The 25759-nt window shown below is 40.2% G+C and overlaps 1 protein-coding gene across 2 annotated transcripts in view; it reads right to left on the reverse strand.

The window, feature by feature from the left end:
* The window catches only part of fryb (furry homolog b (Drosophila)), a 60334-nt gene that overhangs the window by 25789 nt on the left and 8786 nt on the right, over positions 1 to 25759 (reverse strand). Inside the window, exons 1-14 of one of the 2 annotated variants that reach the window (XM_074671960.1) lie at positions 14649 to 14978; positions 9577 to 9770; positions 8993 to 9046; positions 8742 to 8881; positions 8168 to 8258; positions 7818 to 7897; positions 7229 to 7309; positions 5493 to 5661; positions 5053 to 5145; positions 3229 to 3327; positions 1478 to 1579; positions 893 to 996; positions 637 to 745; positions 11 to 97 (exon numbers count right to left, since the gene is read on the reverse strand). In XM_074671960.1, the coding sequence (XP_074528061.1) occupies positions 11 to 97; positions 637 to 745; positions 893 to 996; positions 1478 to 1579; positions 3229 to 3327; positions 5053 to 5145; positions 5493 to 5661; positions 7229 to 7309; positions 7818 to 7897; positions 8168 to 8258; positions 8742 to 8881; positions 8993 to 9046; positions 9577 to 9770; positions 14649 to 14721 (1476 nt within the window). In that variant the 5' untranslated portion in view covers positions 14722 to 14978. Of the gene's footprint in view, positions 1 to 10; positions 98 to 636; positions 746 to 892; positions 997 to 1477; positions 1580 to 3228; positions 3328 to 5052; positions 5146 to 5492; positions 5662 to 7228; positions 7310 to 7817; positions 7898 to 8167; positions 8259 to 8741; positions 8882 to 8992; positions 9047 to 9576; positions 9771 to 14648; positions 14979 to 25759 lie in introns of those variants that run through there. The other variant, XM_074671959.1, reaches the window with a different exon arrangement.

A 25759-nucleotide genomic window follows, 5' to 3' on the forward strand; every position in this document is an offset into this window, starting at 1 on the left:
GTCTTTTTACCTCTGGGTTGAGACTGAAGGCTTTGGCAGGCTTCCCGACACTCAGCAGGTCGAAGATGATTTCTTTCATAGCAAAATCCAGTCTCTCCTGAACAGAGGACAAACATACTGGTGTTTCAGGATTTTAAAGTTAATGCTATGTGGGAAGTTCGGCTACATTATGTCACTGAGGTTGTACAGATGAGACATGTCTGATTACATAACTGATGATATAGAGAAACAAAACAGAACACAACAAGAGAAAAATTTTAATACTAAGATATTTCAAGCACTTTTCACCTATGGTGTTTGGCTTTAAAAGCATTCAGAATGGAAAAACCATTAGGTAAAGTATTCTCAATATGACAATGATTTCCTTTGAAATATTATAGATATAAAAGATTATCTTTGGTAATTCTGTATCATGAGAGAAATGTAGGAAAAGGTAATGACACCATCCCTCTTTTTTTTTTAGCTTTGACCTATTTCTAAATTTTGGTATTAGGGAGAAAAACACAATAAACCTTAAGGTGACAAACTGTTGGCTCCACACACACATCAGCAATTCAATTATTGCAGTGTATTTTGACCCAAAGCAGAAGAAGACCAACCTTTATGTGGCTATATATAAAAATGAGAATTATGCACCTGTGCAATAAATTGGATGATCTTGACAAAGATATTTAACGGCATGTCTCTGGGCACAACGCTCCGGCTCCCTTTGGGGAACAGAGTGGAGGTGATGGACGTCAGACGACTGGGGAAGAAGAGAAAGAAAAGAGGCATCAGTGACATGTCAGAGTAGCTGGAAGTAGCTTCAATGAAAGTAAAACTCAATACAGGAACAAATGAAAGCAAAGGTGATTATCATTGATAAGAAACAATATTGACAAGTGGCTGTTACCTTTGTGTTCCAGTGTTGCTCTCACATTTTATTCGGATCATGTAGACCCACAGCAGGCGATAAAGAGATTCCAGAGCAACCCGTGCCATCTTGGGGTCTTTATTCTGTGGTCATACACATGCACACAAACATTAACTAGTTTCAAATGAATTATGGGATTTCTTCTCAGCTACAAGAAAAAAACAAAGTTCCTCAGAGAAATGTTAAGAACCCTGACAGACATTCCTAGCGTACTGTACTCTACACAGATATGTGCTGCACACACTACACACAGTGCTTTCTCAGCTTTAACAGTGTGATTCTTAACCAAACTTGCACAGAAGTCCTAATTAGCCCCTATCAATCATTACTCTCATAACCTGCTGTGTTTCCCTAAGGGTAATACATACAGACAGTTCATTTTAAAACATTAAGGCAGTGGGGGAGTGAAGTTCAGTGATGCATGGATTTACAGTTTATCACTATCTCAAATTCATTCCCCATGGGCATATACGTAATGCACTGACAACATAGTCTATGTTTGAAAGCAAAACTAACACTTGATGTGCTATTTTTCACATTAATGATGTAGATAGAAGGGCTGACCTTGAGATTTGAGAGGCAGTTGTTGAGGAAAATGTGCCAGCGGCTCAAGAAGAACTGCTTCTGACTGACACACAGCAGGCAGGTCACCAGAGGATACAGAGCCTGGTGGGCAGAGACGACAGATGGGACACATTGGCATCAAGCACTTCAGACAACAGCCAGATAGACAGCCTAATCTTCACTTCCTCATTCTTTAATTTAAACAGAAGACAAATAATCCAGGTTGTTTTTATGACACACGGTACAATGTGGGAGTCAGTTAAAAGGGTTTAGGAATTCATTACAAGCTTCTACTGATGAATAACTCTGCAATTTCATCAAGTCAGTGGTAAAATCATGTTCCACTTGTCTGTCCCCTTATCAATCTTTATTTTTTCATCCATGCATCCTCCTCTGGGATTATTTCATTTAACAATGGAGCCCTCTACGTTTTTCCTCCTTTTGCCATGGTGTGAAAACATCTATAAAACCTGTAAAGAATGCATCAGCTCATTTAACTTTCAACATAAAGTTCACATACAGGAATGTGAACTTGGTCTCTTGTCAGTTCAATCACCTGCTTACGGCATGTAAGTCTGCATACAGATCATTCTTTAACATCAATGTCTTGCTAATGAGAGGTGCAGGTCCAGTTACACCCTTGTCGTGAACATTAGGTTTGAAGAGTGCGTTGTTTACCTGACATTTCTTATCAAGATGAGGATTCGTTATCTCATATTTCAGTGTCTCTCAGACACCCAGAATAACAATTAGGGAAACGCACCACATTTCTGTCATTGCTGGCATGTCTGTCGAATCTTCTGACATGGCAGGTTATTGTTTTGTTTTGTTTGTGTGCATACCTGTGCACCGTTGGTTTGGAAAAAGTGAAAAGACGGACAGTATGTGTATGGAGAGGTGTGTCCGGGTCAGGAATGCATGGGGCTGCTTTAAAAATTTGTAGAATCTATGGACGCAGGCATGCATACTGGGGCAGTGACATGTCTGCAGAGCTGATGATGGACACATGCATATCACAAATAGAACAACAGACAGTAATGCAGCATAGCAGCGTGAGGTCATGTACTGCATTGTTATCCAATTTGCCAATCAAAAGCCCGGCAACATTTGAAGTATAACAAAAGTGACATTTCCCTGACATAAAAAATGGTTTAACAAACATTTCATATACTATAAAAAAACCTACATCCAGTTTAAATCAGTCATTAGTCATTAATAGAAACTAGTTTATTATCTTGAGATTAATATAGGTCACTGTATTAAAAAATGTGTGTAAAAAGTTGATTTACATGGCAAACCAGTTAAAAAAAAGATTTCTGAAATAGTGGTTATAAATCCTTTCCTGAGTTAGAAAAGCTGTAATTTCTGTTAATCTGGTTTTAATTCAATGAGTGATCTGCTTTATAAATGTGAAACATATGAGACACTAAAGTGTAAACCTGTCCTGACATTTTAATAGAGCTGCTTTATGGCGTGCTTGTTGGTGTTAGACCTCTATCTTAATGAGGGAAACATACTGCATCTAATTTGCTGATTCCCCTGTCTGTGCCCCTGCTGTGGGCGACTATTACCCATCTGGCACTGCATCAAATATCCGGCACGTGTACTGCATACTGCACTCCTGCCTCCTTCCCACTGAGAGATGAAAGCCAACATGTTGCAGGGGTACAGTAAGTGCTTTCACCAATTGCTGTTAATGGAGAGGAAATGGAGAGCGTTGAACAGTGATGAAACAGAAGAAAGAAACTTACCAGAGAGTGTTTCTTCCTTGAGGACAGGTCCAGTGTGGTATCGTACAAACTCTCTACAAAGTTCCGTAGACAGGGGACGTTCACCTCATTCTTTACAGTCTGGGAAAAAAACAAATGGTACTCAGGTTATGTCTGGACAGATAATCCTGTTCAGATTGATTTTTGCTTAATGCAGTGCAGGTGTAGTATAAAATGTGCTTTTACATTTAACACTATTGACACATTATCAGTATCAGCCAATATAGGCTTAAAAATAGAATATTGGATATCGATCAGCACACCAAAGTCTGCCGATATGAAAAAATTAAATTGGCCAAATTTGCCCTGGTTGTGGGTAATGTTTTGAATTTCTGAGGAACAGCATCATCCAGGTTTCAAGTAGGATTTGTCTTTTGGAATTATTTTTGTTTGAAAGCAATTGTCATAAATAAATATACAGTTTCAAGTGTATATTTTTTCTATTTTGCACAAGAAATGAATTTTACAGAACAAATGTTACAATAGTATGCACCATAATACAGTATGGTACTTCCAATACAGAAGAAAGTTGATCATATCTGTAATTATATGTCCAGGAAATATATTGGTATCGACTATCTTAGTTGTCAAAGATCCCATGTTACGCAAAAATCACTTTATCAAGTCTTGAGGGGAAATTTGTGGGTCTTTGGCTTTCCTACCAGCCCACAAAATGTGATATTTAATGACCAAACCTGTACTTAGACAGCTTGTGACTGTTAAATCCTGACCTAAAACAAGCTGTTTGGACGACGTCAGCGATTCCCTTTTTGTGACCAATCAGGAGCAAGTCTGACCGGATTGGTCCACCGTCCACTGGAGAGAAATCTCTCCAGCAGCAGGGAGAAGAATGCTTAAGTTGAAGAGCCATCACTGCTTTGTTTTTGGCTGTAAACAGCCATATAGTTCCATGCTCAAGCTTCCCATCTCGGAAGAAGACAAGACTAAGTGGCTAGAGTTCATTTATCAAGGAAATGTTCCAGCTACACTCAGTAAAACTGTGCATTTGTGTGCTAGTGACTCAACGGCCGCTTTTCCAACTTTTGGACTGCTTTTCCAACTTTAGACAGTACAACAGAGGGCTAGCGAATAGACTGGTCCTGAATCCAGGAGCATTACCGACCATCTGCCAATAAACCTCGGACCCTGGAAATGTGAGTATTTTAAATGCTGTGTGCTGTGGAGCAGATGTAAGAGCTTTTCCTCAGTGTCCCTCCTGTCTCTGTGTTAGCTTCAGGATGCTAACTTTAGCTGCAGTTAGCCTGTTATTTAAGCCTGTAATGTTACGGTAAATGAGCTTCGCTGCTTTCTAAACATTGTGCACTCAGAGCTCGTGGCGCCGCTCTCAGTGACGCGGAAGAACGAGGCGGTATCAGCGGTGGCTCATTTACATATGAAGGCCACGCCCACTAAATCAGACCGTTTCTGAACAGAGGAGCTATGAGAGCCTGGAAACAATGCTGGTGTGCTTTATTTATTGGCTATTTGGACCAAAACATATTACTACCATTTCATGAAGACATCAATGATCCGTATTAAACTGCAGAAAAGGAGCATGAAATGGGACCTTTAAATATTGGCATAGCTGATAACTCAAATGATGATGAAGCTGAATGCCAAGACATTCAAAAACAAACTTTTTTTCCATGTCTAGACAAGATCCTGATGTATTGAGAGCAATCAGTTCAAGACTTTGTTCATGGGAATTTAAATGCAAGCCCCAGTTTGACGCCGGAAAATAAATAAATAAATAAATAAAAAGGCGCACTCAGGAGTGCTTTGAGCGGTAAAATTAAGAGCACTTACAGCAGCTACAGGTACAAGTATCTCCACAAAGAGTCCAGCTAATGAATGCTTGATGTCTTTATCCTTCACTTCCAAGAAATACTGTGCACACTCCTAAAGACAGAAAGAAAGAGATAGAGAGGGTCAGAGGCAGATATTGAAAAAATGTGTACAGAGTACTTGTAAATGCAATGTCACCTGTTGAAATCTATTTTCTTTACGGAAATGAGAAACATTCTTACGCTGCAGTAACCATCAAAGGGGTAATAAACAAAGCGCTTAACACCTTATTACTTCAGTAGAAGTATGTAGCCATGAAGGCTTCTTTGTAATCATACTAAACTGCTTCAAGACATAAATGTAAAGAAAGATTAACCTTTGAAACACAACATGAGATGTCCTAAGAAGTCACTAATGTATAAAGAGCAGGTGGGCCAAACAAAGATCCCAGCTTGGTCTACCTGCATGAACTGGAAGGAGGCCTCAAAGTCCTCCACGGGATACATTTTGATGCGGAAGAACTTGAGTCCCATGATGAGGCTGATGGTGGACTGTATGACGTAGGGGCTTTGCTCTTTCTGACGCAGCTCCTTCAGCTCAGAGATGAACTTCTTTCTCACTCCTGGGAACCTGAGAAAGAAATAGTGATAGAACACCATGATCTCTTCTCTTCAGATTTTTCACAAAAAGTGCTGAATGGAATTACTACACATACAGCACAATTGTTTTCATTTATTTTCTTACTTAAGTTGTTTATAAGTTTACACTGACACATCTTCCTTTCTTGTTACTCTTATTACTCTATGCACCTGTTTTGTTTTTTTTTTGCATGTACACAAGGGTGTGTGTGCACTTGTGTATGTACCCACCGCCCAGATAGATTTTACCATCAGCGCTCTGCATGCCTATATTTAGAAAGGCATCTGGAGGGGTGATGTGGAGGGAATGAGTGTGTGTTCACGTGCTTTTGCATGCTACAAAAGGGTTGCCAAAGTAGTTTAGAAAGCATAACAGCCACCAGCCTCCTGATAAGTGCTGAGTCTTTAAATGAAACGATAATAAACTGCGCAGACCAAAAAAAAAAAAAAAAAGGACAGATGGATGACACTGAGGACACAGTATGTGATTAGACCATTTATGCTTGTGTATGCTTACCCTTTTTCACTGCCCTGTGTGTAAATAATCCACAGCAAATAAATGACACCAAGAATGGAGCGAGCTAAATGAGCAAATGAGCTTAATCAAGTGGAAAACTAATCCTCCACATAGAGGAGAGTTTATGTTTCTGAGAGTTTTGATTTTGATCCATTATTAGATTAGTGACTGTGTTTAACTCTGTTACGGCTCAGTTATTGTGTGTATGATGAGACTCTGTCAGTAAGCGTGTTGGGGTGTGTGGGTGTGTGTGATTGCAGTGACTGAGCTGCCCTGTGAACTTCCCACATCACAGTGATTACCTCCTGGAAAACTGGAGCAGCACTCATCCGTCATCACCCACAACATTAAAAACAGTCCAACGACCATCATCTAAAGTGTCATTATCTTCAGTCGTCATGACACACACACACACACTAACTGGCTGTGAGTACACAGGGTATGTTAGGCATTTGTTCCTGTTACTCCCTCATGCTCAAGACAAACTGACGGTATTTGTAGTTGGTGTTTATTCTGAAAATGGGGTCAGGAGGAGGACAGGTATCTACTGTATCTACAAATTTAATATTCCACTTTGACAAATCAGCCTTCAGCTGCAACATGACCTGGATTACCAAATTAAATTCAGGTTACATGTATTACACAGAGCATTCAACCACAAACTGAGGACATCAATTACAAAACCAAAAATATCATTTACTAAGTAGACAGTGAAGTGATTGCCATCCTCAGTGGGCAATGACACAAAAATGTGCATCTTAGCAGCATTTTGTGCTGTAATGCACTTCTTTTTGATTGATCATGTGGCAACATTTAATCCCTGTCTTTATGTCTAATGGACTTCAGATAAAGAGTTTTACCTGGGAGGATATGTTTCATATATGACTGAAACTCAAAAACATTCAAAACACACTTCCCATTGTTAAAAATGAGCGTCAAACATGATTAACTCTGTAGTTACACAAGCGCTAATTGCGTAGGCAATGTGTGTGCAGAAACAAAGAATATAAACAATACTTTTCTAAATTATTTAAGTTAATACCTGGATTGAGCCACAACTCCCACGACTTCAGCGTAGAGATCAGCCACTATGTGCATGTTACCAGTGTTGGGCCCCAGATACCTGTGAAGTGAGCACAAAAACAGTCATTATAATTTTAGGTGGTGGTGTGTAGCAATGTCATTACAAAACATACACTCATTCTGTCACTGGTGCTATGCATATATATGGCTCTAATGGCTAAATATGTTATTGTTAACTCTTCAAGTCCTGGCCTCCTTTATTGGCCTCTGCTAGAAAAATGACAAACCCAAATTGAATGGAGTGTATCTCTGAATGTACAGGGTCTATTTGACTCAAATTGGTAGTTATGCATTTATGTCACTGGCTCAGAGTAATAACTCAAGTATTACTCAATTAAACAGAAAGTTCAGTTGAAATATGACTTGACGGCATTTATGGCTGAGTTCCTCCTGTTCAATCTTGCAATATGACTATATTTATTGTGTTAAGTGCTTCATTTTATGGCTTTGGTTGCAGAGCAACCTCAAAGTCCCACAATCAGGGGATCTTAGGGTTTACAGGGTTGATCCAGTTCAGCTTCACTGTTTGAATATGAAATTATTCTCACCCCTCCTTGTATTTGAAGTGTTTGAAGGCCAGGTTTATGACTTCCTGGATGAGCCCATCCAAAAGAGGATGGAGAGGGATCTGGAGAAAGACAAAGAGTTGTCGTTGTAATCTGTTGAAGAAGCTTAAAAGGCGTTACGTTTGCCTGAATCCCCGACAGCAACATCAATAAAAAAATCATTAATAATTTTCATCAGAGGAGTTGGAAAGACAGCAGCAGACATCAGACCTGAATTATGTTATAAATCAATGTAGAGCTTATTAAATATTTCAACTGTTTCCTGAGCAGTTGATCCCCTGTCACAGTATCATGTAGGTGGATTTTAAAGTGTCTATTTCACCCAGACTCACCTGCTTCAAAACTTCTATCAGCACAAGAGAAAAGATGAAATCTATTGCCAGATCCCTCCGCTCCAATAAGTAGTCCTTCTGCTGCTCATCACTGAATCAGACAAACAAACAACAGACACATGGACAGACAAAAATCAGAGAAACAAAGCCAGAAAACCATTACTTGGTGCAGTTATTGCATCCATATCAATGTATCACAGGTAAGACTCTGCCTTTAATCAGAATTGTCTTGATTAAGAAATATTTGGCATCATCTGGTCTACTATGTGACTGCGTAAGGTAGTTTGGTGTTTGAAGTGCCCTGTTTGTTGAAATTTTGAATTGAGGAAAAACACTTTCAGTTCGGTTTATTTTTGTTTTTATCCAATGGAGGTGTTTTCTTTTTCTTTTTTGGTTTTTATTTTAATGGCAACATGGTGTGTTGTTGTCTGGCTTAATTGCAGTGAACAACCTATTGTAAACAAATTCACAGGATATAAAGGTAAATAAGATGTATGAATGCAAGTCGGATTTAAGCTTCAAGCATAATTCACATTGACATAACTGTGAGTACATTTTGTTGGTGTTTCCTCACTTTTTTGACTTTGTGTTGGCCCTAGGTCGATACTCATGGGACTCATCCTCCAGGCCGTTCTGCCTCTTGTACCAGTCAAACAGTGTTTTCAGGATGGAGGGCAGGCAGTACTCTGCCAGTGAACTCATTGAGCTGATCAACTGGAGGTGAGTGGAGAAAAGGAGAGAGGTCATAATCACATTCCCATCTAGATTTGGATAATGAAGGAAAAATAAAAGGGGTCAGTTCATCATGTTAATGTGTGCACACACCTGGTCAAACTGTGGGTCCTCTCCTCTCTGCAGAGATTTATTAAGTGGCTTCTCCTGTGAGACAAGAAAAGACAGGAGATGAAAAAGCAGTATCAGAAGAGATGAAAGGACATTCTTTTATAAAACTTCATCACAAAAAGTACGAGGTAAATTCCTAAAATGTGCTTAAAACAACGTTTTACACAAAATAATCACTACATTTAGTTTTCTATTGAAAGTGTGAAACGCAGACATCTACATAGATTAGTGTTAGTGTAAGTAAGTCTTTGTGGCTAATGCTACTTTTCAATACTTTAAAAAGTTATTAAAAAATCACCAGAGGGCAATTGAAATCGTCAAAGGTTTTACTGTGTGTTACAAAAAGACCTTTAGTTAAAAACTGTAGATAAATGTATGGATTGGTGAAAAACAGAAAATGTATTTGCCTTCCTCAAAGTCACCCAGAGGACTCTCTGTTCAATGTCCAGATATAAAATGTCCAGAATGTAAACCTATCTCCTGCTGCAACCCAAGAGTTTGACTGTAAACAGAAATAGAGACTGAGACTAAAATAAAAAATGAAATTAAAATGCAAAGTCACTCACCAGGGGTTCTGCCATGATGATTCGAATCTTGCGCTCAGAGAGCAAGGTGAAGTTGGCGAACAGGCTTTTTAGGACGAACTCGCCCGGCTTACTCTCAGGGTCTACGTTAACTGGCGCCATGATGACGGGACCCTTCCTCTCTCCCAAAGTTCCACTGACTGGTGGGATGGGTGGCTTCAGTCCCACTGGAGAGGCTGGGGAGAGGTCGGACAAGAAAATTAGTTGAGAACAGAATTGCTGCAATTCACTGGAAATAGTCTTGATGACCACAAACAAAAAGACAACAGAAAAAATCATAGTAAGTGGCGTGCAAATCAACCAGAAGCTGACAAATAAGTGCAAGTAACAAGGTGTTTAACTTTGTACAAAAACCTTTCATCATCCAGAAAAACATCTGAGACCTCAACTTTATTTCTTCTGGTGCTGCTGAAACCAACTTTGGATTAATGTGCAGAACTTTCAGGATTAACTCCACTACACTGGGATTGATTTAGTCGTAAGTTTTTTTCAGTCATGACTAATTCTGAATTCAGATTTAACGGGATACACTTTCTAGGCACATAGAGGCATGCCCATCCACTCAACACTCCCTCTTTCTTTCTCTATCACGTCTCTCTCAAACACACACACAATCTTGGCATGTTTTCATTTCTCCCTTCTGATTACATCATAAGAAAAACTGGGCACTAAATATTTTTGCAAGATAAGTGAATGATGAAAAACAGAGGAAAAGGAGGGGGGGTAGACTATGAGGGATCAGTGTGAGAGAAAGACAGACAGACATAAATCTAAGCAGGGGGAGCACATTTCCTGTCACATGACTCAAGATTTATTTATTTTTTCCTTGAGAAACAGATCAATTTAGTAGCGGCAACCGAGACAACACAGTTGTAGAGCCAATCATCATGGGTCAACCAATGCAGGTGACCAATCACAGCACGGTCCACACCCATATGTACAGCAGAGTTTCATCAATGTTAGTTAATGTAAAGCAAAAAAAAGTAGGCTTGTAAACCTAAGTAAATTTTAGGTTTGCTTCCTGAATATGCTTAAAAACACAACGTGAAAACAAAGCAAGACCTCGCTCCAGTGTTCCCCAGAAGAGCTTGTTGTGTGTGAGTTCACAACTCTGCCAGGTCAATCTGACCTTTCCTGACCATGTGACCCGACCTCACTAGAGAGGTGAGATGTAAGTACTAATTCCAGGAGAGGACGGGCCCCCCAGGTCTGACAGACAGCAATCCAAGCACACGAATGATGCCAACATGGCGTGCACATGAACACACAGCCCTGCACGCTTACCCAGGCCCTTGATGAAGCTGATGACACTAGCCCTGCTCCATTTAGTTGGCACTTCCATGGTGCAGACAGCCACACAGTGGGGCAAAGATAGAGGGTGGAGAAGGGTAAAATGGATAGAAACAGGGGGATCTGGGGTGAATGGGACACTAGGAGAGGGTTGGAGCAGGAGCTGAGGAGTCTACAAAGTGTGAAACAAAGCGCCCATGATCGACAGATGACAGCAATTCCTTGTAGGAGAAGTTTGTCCTTAATATCCAGTCATTGCTGTGCCTGGTTTATGCACAGGGCAGGTTTCAACCAAAGCTTAAAGTGTAACACTCCATCTTTCAGAAAATGATAGGTCGGTAAAGTGAAAGCTGTTTGCCTTGGGCAAAGAGGGAAGATCTCATGACAGCTATATCCAATATTTAATCCAAATGAAAGAGGAAGATATGTAGTATCCACAGACCAGAAGAGCCATAACTGAGGTTCAGTGGGAGAAAAATCCCGGAGAAAGAAATGTTGTCAGAGTGTATCCTCAAAGTAGCAGAGTGAAGTCTACAAACAGTGATGAGAAAATACTTCTCTGCGCAGCTCCAGCAGAGTTTCATGTGGCTCAGACTCAGCATAGGGCCCCATGCTAGAGAGCTATATGAACCCTCAGACCAACTATCAGTTTCTACTTCAGCTCCTGCTCCGCCTCCAGCCTGCCATCACGTCTCCGTGCAGCAGCTTCTTGGAATCTTTGCACTGGAAAGTTGTATGGAGATAAAGTGCTTCTTTTGATGCTGGTTTTGCGGCTGTCCTTCAGTTGTCAGACGCAGTTAAGTAAAGTCTGCTCCTTGTGGAGATCTGACCAGAAGAGTTGGGTTGGAATTTCAACACTGCCCCGAGAGAGAGGCGACGGGAGGAGGGAGGCGCTATATATAGACCACTGGAGGTCACTCTCTTACATACCCACCACTCCCACTGACCCCTACTCATACTCAAGTGCGCACACATGCAAACTCAGACACAAACATGGCTTCAGAAATACACACGTCATGTACACATTTCAAAAGAGGAAAATTTAGTAATGTGGTTTCTGGAAGCTAATAAACAACAGCGCTGATTTAGTCTCAAAAAGGTTACCCCTAAACTGAGATAATCTGTTACAGCTTCTCTGTGACACAAATTTAAGATGTGCATATGTGTGTATATGTGTGTGTGAGTGTGTATGTGTGTAGGCCTTGTGTCTGTGGTGGGGGAGTTGAGAGAAGAGGACTCAGCAATGAGCAATAGAGCTGTCGATACAGAGCACCAGAAGGCTTCCTGAGACCCTTGTAAATGTTTGGATGACTCAGCAGTGTTAATGATGAGTCAGCAGAAATCTGTCACATCAAGTCAATAGGTGTACACCTTGGTTTTTACGCACGTCTAAGAAAGAGTGAAGAAGAAATAGAGAAAAGCAAAGAAAGGAAGAAAATCACAATAAAAGAGAAAAAAGAGAAATGTGTAATGTTAAGGGATTTTATTTTGAAAAGAAATCAGGGTGGGGAGGGAACAACAGTAATGATGCCTTTCAAAATAAAGCAGGCAGAAAAGGTGATCAGCAAAAACTCAGATTTATTCTGACTCTTATTTTTTTTTGGGTCAAAGCAAAATCTTGCAAACATAAGATTTGTAAAATTGGAACTCAACTGACGATCTCAGGCCCTGAATTGTTTGATGATGGGAATTTGTGGCGTATGTAGCTGTTATGAGAGATTTCAAAAATAAAAACATTATCAGGCTTGTGGAAAACTGCCTGAAGGAAGAGTAAAGGAACTATTTTAAACTACTTTGCATTCAAGTTAACCGTCATCCATCAATCAAGCATACTAAAGGGATGAATCGTGTTTCAAGTTCTGACCCAATATGCACACATCCTGCATATCAAAACCCCAAATCCTGAAGAAACACCCTTGAAATAAAAGCAAAAATATTAACCTGGACATGTATGCAACATGTTTCTTTATGTTTGTAAAATGAATAGTTTTTCAACATCTGCTTGTTGGCAGAAGGGAACTGAAGTGGCTTGTGATGAGTCACATTGAAGAGTGCAGACAATTACCAATCCGGCTGCCTTCGACAAGACCCAGCAGAGCCAAACCTGTATGCTCTGAGAAGAGGCATCTGACTAACTCTCATTACATGTGATTAATGTACGCTGTCTTTTTCACTGTGCTCCTTTTCTAAGTTCCCTATAGAAGCTTAAAGTGCAACAAAGGCAAAGATTTAAACTGAAATGCAAAAGTTTGACTTGTAGGTAAAGAACAAAAAAAGGTGTTCACTTCTCAACATTTATAACTTGTCATTTATTCATCTCTTTTTTGTGAACATTAAAGATGTAAAGCTGCCCTTGAAGGCATCATGAAACTGTAATAACACAGGCTTTTGTTGGCAGGTGACATTTTCATTGCTGGGTAATCCCTGTGTGTACATTTGGATTGAGGACTGTTCTTTAAACCACAAGAGTGTTGATTTAGTCGATACAAGCCTGCACATGATTAATTCCTGTTGGTATGAAAAGAAACAAGTTCAACCTGATGAGGTCAGCTATTTTCCTGTTTATTTAACCTAAATGGAGTCATTAGACCAGTTTGATGGCTTTGGGCTTCTGACTGCCTTCATTTATTCATGACTTTAAAGCAGACAAACACACTACTGAATGCAGACATATAGCTGATAATAATGAACCTTTGTTGTTTAGTAGCCTGTGATTTTTTAATTGACAAAAAAAGGGAGTGGAAGAACAATAAGCACATCTCTGCCTCTGTAGCCTTCATCATCATAAGCGGTGCTGACAGTAACCTTCAGCTTATACCAAACACAGGAGCTCCTCAGAGCTGCCCTTTTATGCACTAACCAAACAGTTGTTACGATCTTTAATGAATGGGACGGAAAAACTCTGCAACAAAACCCAAAGCAAGGCCTTTGAAAAAAACCTCAAACTTCCAAAAGAACTGAAAGCTAACATGAGCACTGTTTGGTCAATGAATGAACATCAAGAAAAGCTTCTGCGGGCTCACCCTTCATCCTCTTCTTTACATCAATAAAAAACACTGATGCTACTCTAAACTACATACTGCATGTTGATGGCTATATAACAGTCTCCAGTGGGAATATAAAGACAACAGCTGTCTCCTCTTAGTGGAGATCTTAACTTTAATGAGTCCACTGCTGACTGCAGGAAAAGTACAGGGTGTCCAGTTAGCGACAGTGGAGATGATGCTGCTGGACGTTTGTCTCCCACTGCTTCTCAGCGACTTACACCTTTAATCACTTACTGACTTAAGAATTAACAGAGACATTTTAATCTCTCTGACTGAAAACAGGCATGAGTTAGCCTGGAAAGAATGCCTAAAAATCTAAACATACAAATCTCTTTAACTCTTAAAAGAAAGTTAAGGTAATAATATTAACAAAATCAAGGACAGGCTCTTTCTTTTGCTGGGTAATGTTCTGTATAATTCATGTAAGAGACTGCTGATGATCCAGATTTACCCTCAGCTAACCCTGAAGCAGGTCCCTCTCCCCCCATATCAACCCCTGGACTTCCATTATTCCGTTATGTAACATTGCCAAATATTGACAGTGTGCATCATGCTGCATGCTGCCTGATTTCTGATCCACTCCTTCCACAACAAACACACGCACAAACAAAATAAGCAATGTCTGCACACTGACTGATGAGTAGACTACTTAGACCACGTCACACATTTGTTTTTGTACGCCGAGCCACAAGACTGGGATGTGTTAGCTGTACTCACTCCCTCCTAACGACTTGAGCAGAGACTTGATGCTGATGTCAAAGAAGCCTGAATCCTGCTGGCTGGTCGCCATGGCTGCAGAGGCTATGTCGCCACGGTGACAGACAGCAGAAGGGGGACAGGACGGCAGGATGAGGCGTTGCGGACAGTACAAGTGAGATAAAGAGCAGTGCGAGAGAAGTGAGAGGCTGGGAGAGAAGGAGAGAGGGATGCGGGTGGGCAGCCAGCGATGCGGATGTTGCGGCTGTGCGCTGCTGAGTGTGTGTTTGTTTGTGTGAGTGTGCGCATGCACAAGAAAGAAAGTGTGTGTGTGTCAGAGAGAAAAGGGAAAGAGAGCGGCAGTCAGCCTTGCCTGCGCTCTGTGTTGCTATCTTGCTGGCTAACACCCCCCATCCCCTCTCTGTTTTGCTCTCTCAGGACAGTGATACACAGATGTTGGTAGACGCAAGCAGCCAATCCTCTTACAGGAAAGACAGAGAGAAAGAGAGGGGAGGAGAGAGGGGAGGGGGAGGGAGGGGATGGAGAGAAGGGGAGAAAAACATACAGTAGATAGCAGCACACAAGGGGAACTGCAGAGTACAGAGGAAGAGATTTGTTGAATGAAGACAGCTCGAGGAGGAAGGCTGCTGAAATGGAGATGACTGAGACAAAAGGCAGTGATGTTGTTGTTCTGTCTCACAATAAATGCTGACCAGGCACGTTGTAAGCCCGCCTCGGCCAATGAGAGCAAAGGGATGCATTGACAGGCAGTCAGCACTAATGAATTGCTGAGAATAACAACTGGTCAATGGCATTGCGTGTCTGAGTCCTTACTGCACATGTACTCCAGCAGTGATGAGAGTACTATGTGTGGGCGACATGTATACTATTTCTAGATGAGCAGTGTGTGTGTGTGGTGATTGTGCAACCAAAGAAGCACTGCACATTACACACTCTGTTCAAAATAACATTATCGCTTAATAATAAGAGGTCAAAATTCAAAGTGAGAACTTCAGGCAAAAAAGTCAGTGGTGTTTATGAGCCTTTTATGTCATTATTTCTACAACTCGCACATGTACTGTTTCTGATGTCCTCTCACAACCCAAATATCAAAGTCAAACCACAAGAAGCACTGACTTAAAAAAAAAAGTAACAATGCTTATCAGGGTAAACTTCAGATCTTACAGCAATAAATCATAGTGATACAGCTTTGGCACAATTTAATAACTATAACACTGTTTTGGCCCTGGATTTTGCCTTTAAAGTGCAGAGGAAAATTTGAAGAATACATGTAGACCAGCGGTTCCCAGCTTTTTCCAACTCAAGGTCCACTTTTGAGTCAAAAATTTCACAGCCCACCTCAAACCCAAGAGGCAACCTCTGTGCTGTCAAAAGTACTGGGTACCGATTCATGTAGAAGCAAAAGATACCATGTTTGGGTACCTAAATGCATCCTTGTGACTGTGAGGGAGTGGAAGAGTAGGCGATTGTCCATGCTAGACATGAACACAGCATTGCAAGGTTAAATAATGAAGAGAAAATATGTTAAATTGAAAAAAAAATGTTATTTACTATTAAAGTGTTTACCACATAAACACAAAAAGTACCAAAAGTTGGTACCGTTGAGTACTGATACCGATTGCCAGGCATCGTTTAAAATGTGAAAGGTACCCATCCCTAGTTTCTTCAGTGTCCCATAGATGCTGGCTACGGAAGTACCCTAAGTCAAATACACACCAAGCCAAAAAAAGCTGTTTTCACAGCAGAAATCGGCAGTTCAGAGGATATCAAGATCGTGAGCTCGCCCAATCAGAAGTCAAGCTTAGCTCATGTGACTGGCGTGCGCCCTATAGCTGTACTTGAGGACCCCGTAACTTCCAATATGGCCGCAATAGTTGATCTGCTTCAAAAGCCCGTTTCAGAAAAAGACAGGTGAAGTCGAGGAGACTACTTCCATCAACTATACAGTTTATCAGTCTATGCTCCAAACCCATAAATACGGAGACCATATAAGCTACGAGAGACACACACACACACAAAAGTCATAAATTCTGGAAACGATTCGGTGGTCCATTTGCAATACCTTTGTGACCCACCAGGGGGCCATTGACCACAGGTAGGGACTCACTGCTGTAGACACAATCAGGGCTGAAATAAAGCACTGTCTGTTATTTCCAGCTCATGGTAACCTGCTCTACTACCAATCACTCTGATGTTTTGTATTCAGTTCATGTGATGTGAAATATGGTTTGATGAGTTTTGGAACAAAACTATATTTATATTGCCAAGTGCCATGTGTATTTCTGGGAACTATACAGCAAGAATAAACCTTTGTCTTCTAATCAGGCTGTGAGCTGTTTTGAGTCCTGTGACGTCAGAAAATGGATGTGGATGTTGGTAACATTCAAACTTGAGATTTGAGTATGACAAGCAGTTCTTTTGCTGTCCTTGTTTGATGACGTATCTTTACCTGCTAATGATACTTAACTAAGCTCAACATAGAAGCTGATGATAACCTTGAATTTAGCTGCTGTAGTCAGACTTCTGACAGCTCGCTTACATAACAATGGGGGAAACCTACTCTTCCCTCTACCTTGAACCTTAAGATTTTCCCCGCTTGTCATCCAAGCGGATGCAATGATGCGATGGTTCAATGATTTGGAGTGGAAGCACGAGTGGATAATTAGGGTCATCCTGTAATTCCCTGGATCAACAGCGGAAGTGCCACAGGACAGGCAAACGGGTGAGGGAGGGAGGGATGTTGCAGAGAGAAAATGGGAGGGAGGGGGGAGCAGAAGGTTCATAACATTCAGTACCATGCAAGAACTGCAGCTCAGAGGAGAGCTGATGAGCACAGGATGGCCTGGTTCACATTAACAGACAATTACAGTCTAATCTCAAAGGGGGAGAAATATAGCAGAGGTCTATTCTTGACTGCAACTTCTGCTTATTTCATTACTGTCATGGACAAGAGAGAACTAACAAATAACAGTTCCTGCCTCTGTGATTGGATGCTTTCTCAATCAAGAAAGTCTGATTTACGGAATGATTTTCTGCAACTGTCAAAGCATTGAGGATAAGGTTGTGTTTAACTTGCTGAAATGATGAATGATATTTGATGGGGGTTCTGTTCTCCGCTTTCAAAACCCAACGCTGTCCTCTTCATCTCACGCAAGACAGTAAAAACATGTTAAGATTCACTGCTGTTGGACCGTGTCTATTGCATTTCCAATCAGGATCAGAATATATGATCATGTGGGAACATATAAATGACTGACAAGAAAAGATATACATTTCCAAACTGAGCTGCTGTTGCAGTGAGATGTTTCCTCTATGCTTGTGTCGTGCGAAACTCTTATCTTGAATATGGAAATGTATTCAAATTCATGCCTGACTATGAATTCAGACTGTTTTGACATGCAACAACACATTTATTTTACAAATATCATGGATCTACAAACACACACCCCTGTGAAGCTCCCAGGATTCCTCACATTCTGCTGAGCCTCAGCTGTTGGAATGTGACTCTCTCAGACACAAACACACAAACACAGTCTCACATGCACACTTACCAACACTAATTTGAACTTACACACATCTGACCCAAGCTGTAGTGGATTTCATTTATCTTTATCAATAAAGTGAGAGATCAAAGTATCTGGAAAATGTATCATGCACAAGCAAAGTTTTAGGTTTTTTTAAAATCAGTTAGCCCTACTGAAGCTATCAAAGCAAATATTAATATTAATATATTAATATTCCACATTTTAAGTGAAGAATATTCAAAAATGATTCTGATGACACAGTAAGCCCTAACAAAGAAAACAGTGTCATTCTGATTCCCATTCAGTGTGCAGAAAAGTCTGATCTAGTCCTGGGTAACTCAGGAATTGGGATTCTCAGCACTTACTCTAGAGAGAGAGATTTGGTGACTGATTTTTTGTCTCTGAATGGCTGATCTCTGAAATAATTTGTTCATTATTGATTTTTAAGTTTCAATAAAAGTTTGAGGGTAGGTTAAAAGTTGCAGAAAATGCTCAACACTGTTTTCAAGGGCAACTGTTATTTTTAGTAATTACAGAAAGCAGAAAATAATTTCTTGGAAAATAACCAGCTGCACTCACTGACTGTCAAAATATCTGCTGCGTATAGTCTTTAAGTCTATTAACCAATGTATTGTTGCAGCCCTGGAGAGCCAGGTGGCTCAGTGCTTAAAACACATGCCACAATCTTGACTCTCGGTCTCAACCCTTTGCTGCATATCATCTCCTCTCTCTTCAGCTGCAAGAGCAAGCTGCATGAAAGCAAAAAGACTTAAAAATAGTCTGAAACTGTTGACTCATTAGAAAACAACATTTGTAGAGAACGAGAAGCTGAAACAAGTGATCGTCTCTGTTTTGTTTCTACATCATCTGTAAAGCGAGTCAGAGAAAAAATTCTTCTGTTGGGCAATTTGCTCATGATAAAGTAGCAGTGTAGAGAAACAGTGATTTCATCCTTGATTTGCATCACTGATTTAATTATTTTTCTATTAATTGTTTTTATAATGATATAGACGTATTGGTCTGAAAGAAAGGATGACGTCAAGTCAAGTGAAAGACAAACTGACTTCAAACCAAAGCAAACATGTTTCAAAGAGGGCAACTTTTAAATTTGTGAAAATGACAAAGTGCCAACAGCTCCTAATGACATATGTATTTATGCGTGTGTGAAAACAGAGTATTAGAGACAGTATTTTGACTATTTTGGCCTATACAACATTTTAAGTCTTAAATATTTCAGTCATACATTCTGAACAGTTTTTATTCACATTTTGCTTTTTCTGCAGCATTTCATAATTTAAATCGTCTTGTGTCCTCTGAGAACATGACTATTTTTAGTGCTATAACTAATATATTGTAAGATCAAAGATGGAAGCTGTATGAAAATGGACCTCAGGCCATGATGAGCTTCTGGGTCTGACTTTGGACTTGGCTGAATTAAAGTCTTTACCATGACTCAGTTCTTTAACCAGTCTTTTTTCCTCTGTAAGTAAAAAACATTAACCTCCTCCATTAAAATTTAAGCACCAAGGTGTATTTTTCATCAAATATCATGATCGCTCTAAACTAATAGGCAGCAGCCAACTGTTCTTTTTATGACATGGGACAAAGAAAAACATTTATGACTTGACTTGATGTTGAGATTATGACATGTTTCACCTAAAAAGTCATTCTTAATAGTTGCAAATAATATTGTCAATCTAGTAGTTTATGAAGAGAGCAGTTATTTCATCTCCAGAGTTTTTCAGTGCATCTGTAAAACCAAACACCACACCAGCCACTGTTCATTGTTGTGGGTGTGAACTGCTCCGTCATAACACAGCAGACATAAACACTCCACAGACACACAGAGAGACTGTTTGAGGCTCTCAGTTCACACAGCAGTGTCTCCTTGACACAGCTGGGTTGATCAAATAGATAACTTTAGTGGAGAATGTGCACGTGTGTCAGCGTTTTTCATACCAGGCATACCTGTCCCCTCAACATCAAAGCCTCACTCCTGCACATTATCACAGTGGAGAGCTCCTGCACTACTTCATTTTGTGGTAGTCTTTGTGTTGAGGATTCAACCTTTGTGATCTATGTGACGTTCGCTGGAGACGTCTCTGTTAATTTCTCCTGAAAGACGTGTTTGTGCAGGTGGTACTCGGTTACGCAGGCCCTACCTCACACCAGCTTTGTGTGTGTGTGTGTGTGTGTGTATGTGTGTGTTCTTGTGCAGTTCAGCTGAATCCCATGGAAAAATGTAAAGTTACGTAGAAATAACTAACTGTTTCGCCAGACTTTCCACAGAAACTGAACGTGTACTACAGCAAACACAAGAGCAGTCACTTGAGGATATCAGCTCAGAAAATAATTCCTTATACTTGTTGGATGTGATTTACAACTAGATATGATCTACATAGTATATATTCTTCTGTTGCCAAGCAAAGTTCTGTTTCTTCCTTTGTAGAAGTTCCTCCAGGAACTCTTTGGTGATGCAGGAGTCTGTTTTTTCTCCAGTCGTGAACAGTGGCACTTATGCTTCCTTGAGTTATTTTCAATGTTACTATGTAAGTTTTTTAGGTCATATAATGGAAAAAAGCATGCAGCTTTCAAATTCAATACAACCATTGTTTATGAAATTAGGCCTGGGATACACCGGACAAGTCTGCAGTGCGACTCTGTTGCGCTGCGTCCTGGCTGCGTTTGTCAACTCACACCAGCTCAGTCCAAAAAGCAGCATGACTGACAGACAGCTGGAGTCACAAGACCGAGAAGTTCCTGCGCTTCCTACTCCATTGATCTGTCTATTCATTCATGTTGGGCTGTAAAACCTCAAACCTAGTTGACCCCTGGTCATTATGTGTGTTCGCCATCAGAGTCAAGCTAAAAACAAACTGATTTTGACACGGTCTGTTTTATTTTGAAAGTCACTGGGTGGTTTTAGGCAGTTTACAGTCATTACTTCCTGTCCCACTCAATCTCCCCTATGCTTAATTTATGCGTCACAGCTCCACGTCCGTCAAAAATAGGATGGCTCTGTGTTACCTGCAACACGACGGACCAGCAACGCAGACATACTGCAACAGAGCAGATCCAGTGTGAGTTGACAAATTGACTTGAATGAAACCTATTTGATCCGCTTGCCATAACAGAACTCGCACTGCAGATGTATCCAATGTATTTTAGCGGTTACAATCTGGGGCTAGTAAAAAGAAAAAAATAAATCACATGTTTAGAATGAGAAGATAGTCATATGAACTTTTGGGTTTTTTTTATGACTATTTGAGTATTGAAAAATCTCTTTTCATCCCTTTTAACTCTATAGAGCCCAGCGTAGCACCAACACCACAGTTTGCATTGTAGGTTTCAAATAAGAGGTACACTGGAAAAAATCGAAACTTTACCAAGCGTTTTTGTCTTATTTTCAGGAGAAAATGTCTATTTATTCTTGATATGAGACACATTCACCTGACCAGTCCAGAAAAATGTCTTGTTTCAAGTTATTCAAAGACAAAAATTAGATCTGACTGGCTTGTAACGAGTAAAAAAAATCTGCCAATGGAACAAGAGAAAAGTTACTTGTATTGAGACATTATTCTAGTTTTGGCAAATTTTCAAGCATTTTTTTCTTGTTCCATTGGCAGATTAGTTTTACTTTTTACAAGCAATTCAGACCTGGTTTTTGTCTTTAAACAACTTGAAACAAGACATTTTTCTGGACGGACCAGTTGAATTATCAAGAATGATAAGACAATTTTTCTTAAAGTAAGGCAAAAACACTTCATAAGATTTCATTTTTTTGCAGTGTAGATTTGAAATCAGGTAAGAGAGATCCATCATTCTTTTTGCGTACAAAATCTGAGGGGTTAAACTTTTATATTGCATATTCAACATGTCCCAGAGCGCTGTTTCCTTCCACTTATGTGTTTGCAGAAATCAAATATAAAGTGTAAATTCATGATCCAGACCATTGTCTGGATCACATCGCTTCCCACGTTAAATACACATCACATTGCACTTGTTACCACTTTTTGGGGCTTTCCATGACAATTTTGTGTTCAGAAAAATATTTTTTAATGGTTTACTTGACTTTTTAACTATCTATTTGGTTAGTCTGGACATACTGAAGTTTGGGGTATAAGGGTTGTATTGATGTGCAAAATGCAAAAAATGGCACAACATCAAGTAAAAATGTAAAGATGTAAAATATGCTCTGGCAGACTGTTGTAGCTCATAAAGGGCTAATGACATCTCAGGGTTTTGTCTTTTTGGTTGATTTTTTTAACAGCAAACGCACACGATCTTCTTGTCCATTGTGAGCACAACTGAAGACAAGAACGGAGGGCGAGCTTTACTGACAAACATGTCAACTATTTGAATACAAGTCCAACACATGCTACACACCTGCTGATGCATCTTACTGGAACTTGCAATGATGTTTGATAACTGAAGTCCCTGGACATGTGCATGGTTTAATCCATGATACTACTATTGAATTTACCCTATTGAAGAGCTCTATTAGGCTCAGGTTGAATACTTATGGTCTTGGTGTTTTTTCACAGTGGGAGGTATTAGAACATAATACTCAGAATTCAAGGTTAAACTGAGACTAAGTGATCTGGACAGGATTAAAAAAAACCTCTGTACTTAAAACTGAGGTCAGATGTTTTTCCATCTATAGACTAAGAATCAAGTTTTATGATGTTCTTGATGCTATGATACGGTGAACAAGTAAGGCGAGATTTCAAATGCTATAACAGCAGATACTGGACTAACTTCTGAAGACCTAAGCTTTTTTTGGTGTGCAATTTTCAATTCACCTTGCTATTTGGGGTAAATAAGGCCCAATGAGTATAATAACTAAACTTGGTCATTGTACGGGAAGTTTGATTATTTGTGTTATGAGTTAACTATTAGTTGTTTTTTAGTAGTGTTGTACTTAAAAATGTGTTGTTGTTTTTTTCACTAAAATAGGTGTAATGTTCTGATTTCACCAAAAGATGATGGGGGCAGTGTCCCTAAATGTGGCTAATAGGTCAAAGTTTTAAAAGATTAAGTATCATGGGTCTGAGAAGCAGAAATGTAATGTCCGTATATGTGGACGCTGGGTCTTATGAGGTCAAAATAACATTTGATAATCCAAACTAGGGAGGTCAAAATGTACACTGAATTTTCAAACTTGACAGAATTATTGTTATTCTCACTAATCTTTCCTCTTTGAGCCAAAAACTTAATTTCCCAAGCTCATCTTCACCTACCTCTGATGATCTTCATCCTTTTTCTGGACCTGGACTGTATTTTTGTGAACCTCCCAGTGAAGTCACTGGGGTCAAACATGTCCAGTGACAGAGAGGCGATACGCTCCAACACAATCCCATCCTGGCTTTGGCTCTGGTTCTGCGGGTCTTGGTCTTGTACATTGCTTGGAGAGTGGCCATTGCAGTAGTCTGAGGCACCGCTTTCTGCACCAAAGCTGGTGGAGCTTCTTACGTCTTCCAGGGACATGTCTCAACTGTTGAACTCAACACACCTGGTATTTTCTTGTCCAAATCTGGCCCTATTCAGAGCTATCCAGAAGATGCTACATGGTCATTTTTGAATTTAGACTCAACAAGAAAAAAGCAAGTATACAAAAAAACTTGTTCCAAAAAGCTCACGTTTCAAACTGACTGTTCAGGCAGTCTTAAAATCCCTGTTATTTTCCTCTTCATCTCCTTTTTGTCCACATTTTGGTTTCCGATTTCTTCTCACGAGGGTTTCTTTCCTTTATGTTGTTCATTCAATCCACAGACAGTGAGCTCATTGCTTTGTTGTTACAGATCCACAGTCCTCCTGAGAGTTCAGGTTCTCGTCTTCAGAGTCTCTTCCTCGCTCACACACATGAGGATAAAAAACAAAACTATTTTCTTCAGTTGGAGAGTTAGTCTTTGTTGTTTCTAAAAGTTCAGCTGTCTTCTCCTTGAGAGCACTGCTTTTGCTCTCACCTGTGCTTTGTTTCTTCCTGTGTGTGAGTGTGTGTGTGTGTGTGTGTGTTTCTCGCTCCTCTGAGCCTCTGAGGCATGGCTCTGTTTCTGCGCTCTCAGGTGGTGAACAAGGGAGGGATCCAATTCCAAGAACGCAGCTTGATTGGGTGGTTTGGGAAGTTTGGGTGGTTCTCTTGTGCCCTCTCGCTTTCTCTGTGCATTTTTCTTTTCTGCCTCTGGAGGGGTTTTCCAACATCTCCCTGAGACTAATTTTCTGCTATAACATGACTTCTGTCCTACTCACACCTGTTTTTTATCTCCTTTTTTCATCTCTTCCTCCTTACAAAGTAGTAAAGCACAACAGAATGGCATGTGTGTGCTTGATTCAGACAGCCAACACATGGCATGTGGGTGTGAGTAAGTCTGAGACTCCCGACACTCACTGGTCGAGGCTGTTTAGCCAGTTACAGTAACCTCAATGTGTTAACGGTGTAGGATTACTGAGGGCAGACACACCCCTTTACAGGAGGGGGAAACAAAGCCACACACAAACAGGAAGAACACAGGAACAGACGGACTGGGGTTGAGCACATGGATAAAAAATCTGCCCCTGCAGCTGGACACATTAATACAACTGAACAGCTGACAATGAATCCACTTTGGTAAAAAGGGTCATGTTTAGAAACGAAGCATAAATCACTCGATGGAGCAAAAACTTCCGCTCCTGAAAAGAGAGCAGGAAAACTCAGCCCTCAGTCAAACACAAATGACTTCCCTGACCCTTATCTGCTGAAACACATCTCACAGGAAGTACAGTGTACTGTTTAGTCTAACCATGATTACATGTTGTAATGCTAGCAAAATCATCAACCAGACAGCTAAAACAAGACCCCCCTCCCATCCTTCTGTCTCAACAGAAGCCTGACTGGAGTTAAACAGTTCAAATCTTCTCAGTCTGCACTCTGAAGTCCTCTCCAGCTACTCTCCCTCCCTCTGTATGCAGAGCAGGTACAGTATCTCCAGGGAGATAGCTACCCTGAGGTGACTTCCTGCTGTTTGTGCCACTATTGTCATGACATCAGCTCCATTGAGTGTTTTACTAGAGAGCTCACAGGTGTAAAAAAACAGCTCAACTTTCATGTCCTGTTTTCAAAAGGCTCCAGCACATCTAGTAGCGGTGGGAAAAAAAATTGAAATTGGATATATTGGGATATTTTGTTTGACATGATCAAAATTGGGATTTTTTTCCATTTTTTTTTCTAAATTCAAGTTCTTCGTTTCGTTTTTTGTTTATAAACTAGATTGGAAAAGAGGTACCACTTTTCTCCAGCAGAGGGGGAAATGTTTCTCTCTGACTCACGTGATGTGCATTTTATGGGAAAATATGGCTCCCGATTTAGCCTGTGGACATTATTAGAGCTGAAACGATTCCTCGAATGATTCGAGGTACTCAATTACAAAAAATACTTGAGTAATTTTCTTCGCCTCGAGGAATTGTTTAATTTTAAAAAAGATCAAAGAGTGGTATTTCAAATAGAGTTGAGGCCATATTAAGAGAGTTTTCAGACCTCTCAAGCTACCTCTTATACAAAATAGCAACTAGCAACAAATCTAGCTTCTTTTCTGGAGTTTGGAGACTAAT

This window comes from Halichoeres trimaculatus, unplaced genomic scaffold (genome assembly GCF_033239565.1).
Source record: "Halichoeres trimaculatus isolate MK-OKI-2021-1 unplaced genomic scaffold, fHalTri1.1 fHalTri1_scaffold_6, whole genome shotgun sequence".
NCBI classification, from domain to species: Eukaryota; Metazoa; Chordata; class Actinopteri; order Labriformes; family Labridae; genus Halichoeres; species Halichoeres trimaculatus.